Source organism: Erinaceus europaeus, chromosome X, assembly GCF_950295315.1.
Source record: "Erinaceus europaeus chromosome X, mEriEur2.1, whole genome shotgun sequence".
NCBI classification, from domain to species: Eukaryota; Metazoa; Chordata; class Mammalia; order Eulipotyphla; family Erinaceidae; genus Erinaceus; species Erinaceus europaeus.
Window position 1 is genome coordinate 70,744,679 of NC_080185.1, and position 9,377 is coordinate 70,754,055.

General features: G+C 38.6%; 1 protein-coding gene across 1 annotated transcript; it reads right to left on the reverse strand.

Annotated features, from left to right (window-relative positions):
• Window positions 1–360: 360 nt before the first annotated feature.
• On the reverse strand, window positions 361–7,636 carry LOC132535884 (actin-binding protein WASF1-like). Its single transcript, XM_060183412.1, has 2 exons — window positions 7,583–7,636; window positions 361–2,497 (listed from the first exon to the last, which is right to left on the reverse strand). Exons 1-2 carry the CDS (start codon window positions 7,634–7,636, stop codon window positions 383–385), a joined length of 2,169 nt encoding a protein of 722 aa, XP_060039395.1. The 3' UTR covers window positions 361–382.
• Between the last annotated feature and the right edge of the window lie 1,741 nt (window positions 7,637–9,377).

Here is a 9,377-nt window from a genome sequence, read left to right on the forward strand (position 1 = left end):
ATTCTCAAAAAAAAGAAATTGAGAGGGGAGTGGGAGAGAGAGAGAGAGAGAGAGAGAGAGGGAGAGAGAGGGAGTCCTGCAGACATCCTTTACCACTAATGAAGCTTTGCCTCTGTGGTGGAGTGCAGGGGCTCAAGCTGGGGTCCTTATGCATGGTAGTGTGTGCACCATCTGGGTGCACTGACACCCTCCCCCCACATTTTTATTTTTGCTTTATATTAACAAGCTATGTCTTTTAAGAAAACTAAAATATTTGGGATATAGTGTGCTCACAGGATGCTTAGAAAGATAGGAAGACTGTGGTTAATTACAAAGAAGAAACATTAGAATTATATATCAGAGAACCAGGCATTACATACTTTTTTTACTTTGATTTATTTGCTTACTTTTCTTCCATCCAATCAACCTCACTGTCTGATTTGCCAGAATTATATCCCATAGCTTTACGACGGGTCAAGATACTATTTGCTTCATTTTTAGAATTCTCCATTTTTACATTAGATGCACATTGATCTTTAGTTTTGCGCAACAGGACACCTTTTCTTATTGATTCCATCAAGGCACTTCTGGCATTGGCATTAGTGACAACTGGTAGAGTTGATGGAGAAAATTGCTTTAAACCGGAGCAAAATTGAGCTGAAGGCTGGGACACTGAAAACGCCCGACTTGAAGAAAACAACGGCTGTTGAGTGGAACATTTTGTTGGATTCAAACTTGGTGCTATTAGTTGTGGTTTAATTAAATGTCCTGTCTGTGTAACTGAAGATCTTGATAATTGTGCAACTGAAGATCTTGATGATTGTATATCTAAACATCTTGATACTTGAGCAGTTGAAATGTTTGATGACTTGGCATCTGAACATCTTGATGATGACATTGAAGATACCGTTATTTGTGGTACTGAACTGTGTAGTGTCTGTGGGGATGAAGTTGTTGGTAATAGGGCAATTGAAGATTTTGATGTCAGTGGAGCCAAATGACTTGGTAGCGATGCAAGTTCTGGTCTTAGTTTTGATAGAACTGGAGATCTTGGTAAATTTTTAGCAAAAGGTCTAGGTGATTTACCAAATGAAGAAATTACAGATTGACAAACTGCAGAACTTGGTGACTGTACAACTAAAGTGTTACCAGTTCCATCTATGGCTGAAATCCTTGATTGAATTCTAGGTGAAGATACTGGAAAAGGAGATGAAAATGGAGGCATCCCCTGATCTTCACTTTGTGAGAGTCGGTCATCTGCTAATAGTTCATGATGTTGAAAGAGTTTGGATAGTTTAGAGGAGAATTCTACTTGTGGTGGTTTAACTGGGAGACCTGAATCAAGAGTAGTCTTCCAGCAATCAGGAGTTACTGCTGATGAATTTTTCAAAACAGTTGAGGTAAGCTCAGTTGCAGAATGTGTTGTTGAGGAGTTATTTGTTCTCTCTGACATTCTTACCAGAGTAACCCAGTTAGGTGGTAATGGAGGTGGTGAATTTGGTGCAGTGGGGCTCACAAACACCTCTGTTTTAAGACGAGTACGAGGCTGAGGTTTCAACTCCTCTCCCATTCCAGTTCCATAATTGACATAGGTACGTGGAATTTTCACATTACCAACTGCATACATTCGCTGTTGTACATGATTTGGTAATTCTTTACCAACAGATGTTAGAAATTTACTCATCTTACTTAATGAGACAGTGGAAACTGGACTTTCAACTGATTTATCCACGTATATGTTAGATGTTTTACCATAAACAACTGGGATATGACCCAATGAAACATTTTCAATCAATTGACTTTGAGGCACATTTTCCAAGTCACTGTGACAATCTAGGTGATTCTTCTTTTGCTTGGACTTCCTTCCCTTTTGCTCCCCACTATTAGGTGTAATTTTATTTTTAGAAACGTCAAAAGAGTGTAATACATCAGATGAAATCTTTAATCTTTCCACATTATCTTGGTAGTAAGGAGAAGACATAATGAAAGTTGATGTCTGTGCATAAGCATCATGTGTCTCACATATTTTAGCAGGCAATTGCTTGGGAAAGTACATACGTTGCGTTTGAATAGTTGTATTTTGAAAAAGCTTTGATTCTCTAGCTTGCAAGTACACTCCTTTATTTAGTTTATAATTAATACAATCAGTTAACTTTATTATACTGTCTTGTAAAGTCTTAAGTCTTAAAGATGCCCTATCAATCTCTTTGATTACTCCCCCACATAAGTCTTCAGCATATTTGTTTAGATCATTTACTTGTTTAATTACATTGTTTAAAAATGACTGGATCATATAAACAAACTCATCTTGTAATTTTCTGGGCATTACTGGCAGATCCAGATGCCCTTCATTTTTTCCTCCATTTGATGACATTTTAGTTTCAAGTTCACTTAGAAGCAAAGTGGAGGTATATTCCCGTCTTACCCACTTTGAAGCATCTGCAACTCTTCTCAAATCTTCTCCAGGTTTCGCTGATTTTTGAGCTTGGCCAGAAACATCTGTCAATGCCAGAGGATGCTTGCATGTGAGGATCAGACCTTATACCTCTAGATTTTGAGCTGTAACCTAGTAACCAACCTCTATGTCAGAATGTTATAGTATAAACAATCAGTGAGAGAACAATGCCTTCAGGTCATAAGCCCACCACTGACCCACCCTGTCTGGGTCAAACTTTAAAGGGGAGATAGATCAGACGATGAGGATAAAACTGAATACTTACCTAACCTCCATTTTAATGTTTCACAAAACGTGACCCTAGATTTGAAGACACACTATCCTGCATGACCACTGACTTCTAGTAAGAACTACCTCTTATGTGATTCTAAAATCACCGTCTAGTTGAGACAACTTTTCTGTGGTATTATTAGTTGTCACATAGTAATCTTGTTCTTATATTTTTGTTATTTTATTCAGATATGCTTCTCCTAGCTGCATTTCTGACCTCTGAGTGTGGTAATTTCATTCATTAAATTACTCAAGCCAAAAACCTGGTAATTAACTTTATCCTTGAAACTTCTTTTTTTCCACACTCAATTTACAAATATGTAAACTATACCTAAAGATATACCTTAACCACATACCCATTTCTTTCCATCTACCATATCACCACTAGTTAAACCACTATTTTTTCACAAGAATTACTTAAACAGCCTCTTAGTTAATCATCCTGGTCCTTTCTGATATTTTCCAAATAAACTGTATTTTTCCAGTATGTGTTCACAAATCTAACCATTTACCCATCCATCCAGACTAGATGACTTGAATAACCTCTGAGTAAGGTAATAGGGTGAAGCCTTATGGTGTCTCATCCTCAAAAATAATATTATCTACTGAAATCAATGACCTCTGTGAAACAACTCATAGATTTATTAGTGATACTATACAAAGAAAACTAAAGATTCAACCCTAGAAAGAATATAAAATTTCTCTGAATTCTGGTTTCGCCTCTCTGAATGTTTGGCTGCAGTCATATACAGTTTATGTAGACAGACTTTGTGCACACAGAGATATACACAAACATTCTAGCAGAGATGGAAGGATGTCATATATAATACCAAAAAGTGATCTTTTTATTCTGCAGAGATGCATAGTATCTGTTTGTAGGAGTAACATCTGTAAATCTGGAGGCCAGGCAGTGTTATTTATCTTGGTTCAGGTCATTTTCACTGCGACTGTTTATTCTGTAGTTTCATGTCTCTTTTGATACTGTGCTAGTGGTTTTCTAGAACAGAAGCATCTCAGATGAACAGTAGAGCTTTTCTGTAGTCTACAATATAATAGAAAAAAATCAGATTTGGAGACAGCCAATGTTGCTGCATGAAGGTAGGCCTAGGGTACTGCATTCTTGAATAGAAAAGAGATTGCAGCCAACATAAGGAGAAGCAGAGAAGGGGATGCAAAGAAATCACACAGGAAAGTTACAAGTATATGTATAACAGAGGAACAACTAAGAAATTTAAACAAGACAAAGGTGAGATATGAGTTTTTTCTAAGTAATTTTTATTGGTGATTTAACAATGATTAACAAGACTGTAAGATAACGGGTACAATTCCACACAGTTCCCACTGCTGAGGGACAAGATATACCTGGAAGGTACAGTAGTACTGCCAAGAAAATGGGAGTGGTTGTAGAACTGTCTTGGAAAGGTGGAGGCAAGGCCCCGGGAGTGCTTTCTCTCTCTCCTCTCTCCCCTCTCGCCTCTCCCCTCTCCCCTCTCCTCTCCCTCTCTCTCTCTCTCTCTCTCTCTCTCTCTCTTTATCTCTCTCTCTCTCTCTCTCTCTCTCTCTCTATATATATATATATATATATATATATATATATATATATCTTTCTCCCTCTCTCATCAGGTAAGTGGAAACCTAGCTTTTCTCTCTGTGTCTCTCTTACTTTCTCTCTGTCTCTCTCTGATGCCCTAACATGTGAATGTTCTCAATTTTCCTGAATAAAGTTTAAAGTATCTGAAAAGTCATGATCTCTCCTCAATTCTTTGTTGAGATAATGTATGATGAAGCTTTTAATGTTGACAGAACGATAGCCAGGCTCCCCTTTCTTTCATAACATTTGGGGAGCCAAAAGCCAGGAGAGGAGATTCAGGTACTTTGTTTTATTTTATTTTATTTTATTTTTTTATTTATAAAAGGAAACATTGACTAAACCATAGGATAAGAGGGGTACAACTTTGCACAATTCCTGCCAACAGACCTCCGTATCCCATACCTTCCCCTGATAGCTTTCTTATTCTTTACCCCTCTGGGAGTATGGACCCAAGATCATTGTGGGATGCAGAAGGTTAAAGGTCTGGCTTCTGTAGTTGTTTCCTCACTGAACATGGGCCTTGACAGGTTGATCCATACTCCCAACCTGTCTCTCTATTTCCCTAGTGGGGAAGGGATCTAGGGAAGTAGAGCTCCAAGGCACATTGGTGGGGTTGTCCGTCCAGGGAAGTCTGGTCACATCACGCTAGCATCTGGAATGTGTTGGCTGAAAAGAGAGTTAACATACAAAGCCAAACAAATTGTTGAACAATCATGGACCTAAAGGCTGGAATAGTGCAGATGAAGAGTTGGGGGGTGGTCCTCCATTTTGTCGATAGCTAGTAAGCATATTTTAGTTGTATTTCAAAGGGCCTGTAGCTATACTAGTGTTTTTTTGTTGTTGTTGTTGTTGTTGTTGTTGTTTTGTGCCTGATCCTGAAGTCTGATATGCATGTGGATCCAAGTTGTTGTCTGGGGAGATGATGTCATGGCTGGAAAAAGGACCAGAAAGCTGGATCAGGGAAGAGAGTAGCTCACTAATTTGGGAAAGGGGTATAAGTATTGTTGACTGTAAACCCCATTGATTTGATGTGATCTGGGGCCCATAATTAGATTAGGAGCCTGTGTGGCCTCTGCATCCCTGTAGATCTGAGCTCACATTCTGTGGTCATGAGTAGGAACATTCCATGCCGCCCCAATATCAACCCATCTTCCTCATGTGTACCACAGAGTATATTGTCCATCCTCCCTTCGCAGGATGGAACATTCTCTACCATTGTTGATCAAAGTTGAGGGCAAGGTCCTATGGGGGCCCACAAAGGGGTCTATTGTGTTGTTCCTGATAGAGATGACCAGTAACAATGGAGAGAGGGATTTGAGTTCTAGGCCCATCAAGTCTGTTTGGGAGTCTCAGGACTCCCCGATTAGGGCCCCAGCTGGTGGAATGGCCTGATAGTGACTAAAGAGTCATTGTTAAAGTATGCCAGTCTCTTGCCCTTATTCACCTTTTGCAGTCATTGCTTTGATAAGGTTAGCTTTGGAGTGAGTTAGAGAACTGTAATAGGAAGTAGGTGAGGAGGGTATCTAAGTCTGAGTGGACGCTATTTCATTATGAACTTGATACTGACTCACTACAGACTATTGTGTATTTTTGCTTTCAGGTATACATTTTGCCCTAATTTTATGGATACATGTGAACATATGTTCTAACGGGACCTGGCCTATACCTAGGTTTTGGGACTTTGTTAGAAAGTGAAACTCCTGGAATGGAATTAGAGAATACCATGAAAGGAAAGGCCTCACGCAAGTGATGAGGGTAAAGGGTTGGCATTCCATGCCTGAAGTCTCTGGACACAGTCTGAGCTGAGATGTTACTGGTTGCATTGATTAAGTTGGAATCGGCGGATGCAATATCATTTGGCCTGACTTGAGAGAAGCATGCAGGGAAGTGAGCCCAGAGATTCCAGGATTGGGAGAAACACAGGCTCTATAGAGGAAGTGGGAGATTCCTGTTGTCTTAGGGATATCTAGATAACCTTAGATAATTATTTCAATAATCATATTGTTTGGCAGTTGGGTTAACTTTGAAAAGTTCCTTTGTCCAACAACAATGACATTAATAACCACAATGTTAAACAACAAGGGCAACAAAAGGGAAAATAAATAAGTATATCTATCTATCTATATCTATATCTATATATATATATATATACATATATATAAAGAAAAATCCCTTTGTTAGGGTTTGCTGTATCATACACACCATCACCATATTTTATGTCCTTTGACATTATTTGCATATAGCTATGCCACCAGTTGCTTTTGTTCTCCCTGCACTAAGCTTTTAAGAGAGTCAGTATATCAAAGACTCAGTCTATGTATTAAAAAGACTCAGTCTGTGCTTTAAAAAGTTTGAGACATTCAATAAGTTTTTCCCCTCTCATATTACTTTAATAGTGATTTATATGACTACAAATTAATGAGTGTACATAAACACCATTCCCACCACCAAAAGACTGTGTCCCACCCTATCCCCTTTATCCCCCCCATTCAGGTATTTTAAACTCTTACTTCTTTTTATGAAGTCAGCTTCACTAACTTTTTCTTTTAAATCAATCTCCACTGTAACCATGTGTTTACTCTTATTTCATTGCCAGGAATAAGCGTGGCTTCTCTGTCCTTGATCTCCCTCCACCTATAAAATTCTGCTCTGTTTCTTTCTTTTTTAAACTCATTTTCTCTTTTGTTGCCCTTTTTTATTGTTGTTATAGTTATTATTGTTGCTATTACTGATGTTTTCATTGTTAGATAGGACAGAGAGAAATGGAGAGAGGAAGACAGAGATGGGGAGAGAAAGATAGACACCTGCAGACCTGCTACACCGCTTCTGAAGGGACTCCCCTGCAGGTGGGGAGCCAGGGGATTGAACCAGGATCCTTACACCAGTTCTCATGCTTCAAAGAGTGGCCAAGTTGTGTAGCTGGTCCTGGTGCCCTGGGACCCAGCTACAATGGGGGAGCAGGGGTGGCAGCTTCAGGAGGCAACTGTTCAGAGGCTTTTTATTTTTCACCATGCCCTTTTATTTCTTGGCTGGGCCTTCTCTTTCTACCTGAAATTTGCAGACTTCTCCTGAGTATTCTAACCTCTAAGATAACAGTCTTTAACTCCAACTTTTTCCTCTGGCCAAAAGCTTTATTTTCTTTTGCTTTATGCTAAGACTAGCTGATCATTATTGGTAAATGTCCTGGAATATTAATCCTTTAAAGATAGATTACACATTGTAACCTAGTTTTAAGATTGAATGCAAATTTGGTAGCAATCTTTATCTCTCTGTTGACTTGTCTGTACCTTTGCTGGTAGGACTGTGTCATGTGCAATTGGAGAGCCAGCCACGTAGTTCATAGATGTGTGAATAGCACTATGCTACAGAGCCAGAGAAGGAGATGTCCAAAATCTGAGCTTTGAGCTCAGAGTAACATTATTAAGGACACTTAGTAAAGGCTCCTGCTGTCAGAGGGCCTAATAATGGCCCATGGCCTAACTTCCTACCAAAAAGTGTATCTATGCCCCCAAGAATCCTGTCTCAGACCCTTACTGAGTGGTCATTCAAAAATGTCTAGTCTAGATACTAGCTAGCTACAAAAGATAGACGCCTGCAGACCTGCTTCACTGCCTGTTAAGCGACTACCCTGTCTGGATAATTCTTTTTTTTTTTCTGTCTGACTAATTCTGTTTTCTGCTTCTGTTAATCTGACATGGGTCTGATATGTCCCTTTAACTATTCTTAAGGTTACAGTGTAATTATTCAATTAGATTTAATTTGCCAGGGAAGTAGACTTAAATAGTGGTTGACACATGCTACATATTCTGCCATTAAAAACACCTCTGCCCCAAGAGAAGTTTCTATTTAACTGCTAACTTGTTACTAAGTTTCTTATCTCTACAGGGCACTAGATACAAGACTCTTGCAGATACAATAAAAGTTAAAAAGTTTCAACGTTCTTCTTTTTAATATTTATTTATATATTTCCCTTTTGTTGCCCTTGTTTTTCATTGTTTTTGTAGTTATTATTATTATATTTGTTGTTATTGATGTCATCATTGTTAGGACAGAGAGAAATAGAGGAGAGGAATACAGAGAAAAAGACAACTGCAGACCCGCTTCACTGCCTGTTAAGCGACTCTCCTGTCTGAATAATTCTTTTTTTTTTCTTCTGTCTGGCTAATTCTGTTTTCTGCTTCTGTTAATCTGCTTTTCCTTCCCTCAACTTCTTTCTTCAGTTCAGTTATAGTACTAGCTTGTTCTGCTAATTGGCCTTTTAGCTCAGCTATTTCAGCCTCCAGTTCTCCAGTTACCTTGAGGTAACTAGTATTTTCCTTGAGTTTCTCATCTGTTGTTTCCCTAATTGTGATAGCCCTTTCCTCCATAATTGTCTTCATTTCTGTGATTATTAGGCTACTATAGCTTGCATACTTTTCTTATGTATGGTTACTTCTGACTGATTTGGAGTTTCTTCTGTGCTCCTGTCCTGATTCATTGTGGTAGCAGTTTTATTTGCTCTTGATTTATCCATTTTCTATTAAAGTGTTTTTTTATTTTTTGTTCTGTTTTCTTCAGTTGTTGTGTTTTGAGTACTAGCCACGCTATACTAAATACATTTCAGAAATGCAGTCACAAACCTCAGAAATTACAATAGCAATTAAAGCAAGGATTGATGCAGTTCAACCAGTATCAGTTAGCCAAACAACACCTCCAGTCCAAGAAAAAATAGCAAGCAAAACCAAAAGAAAAAGAAAGAGAAAGGAAAAAAGGTAAAGCAAGAGTAGACAATTATGCAAATAGACTGCCCACTATAAGTTATACGGACAGCAAGAGGAGAAAGGAAAGTAGAAAAGACACACACACACACACACACACACACACACACACACACACACTCCGAGTGAGATTTCTTCCACAAAGTAAATCACAAACAAGTGTCAGTGAATTCAGAAGGCAGAAGAAGGAAGAAAAGAAGAAGAAAGGAGGAAAAAAAGAAAGCAGTTAATGGAAGGAGTTTTTTTTTTTTTTAATTAGCTAGTAGGAGGCTAAAGGAGGGTGGAGGAAAGAGGCAGAGAGAGAAAAGTTCCTCTCACAATGGAT

Coding starts and splice junctions, on each gene's coding strand:
- LOC132535884 (XM_060183412.1), bottom strand. CDS start 7,636: ATGAACTACGTGGCTGGCTCTCCAATTGCACATGACACAGTCCTACCA. Junction 2,498..7,582: donor ACACAGTCCTACCAGCAAAG/GTACAGACAAGT, acceptor CTCACATGCAAG/CATCCTCTGGCATTGACAGA.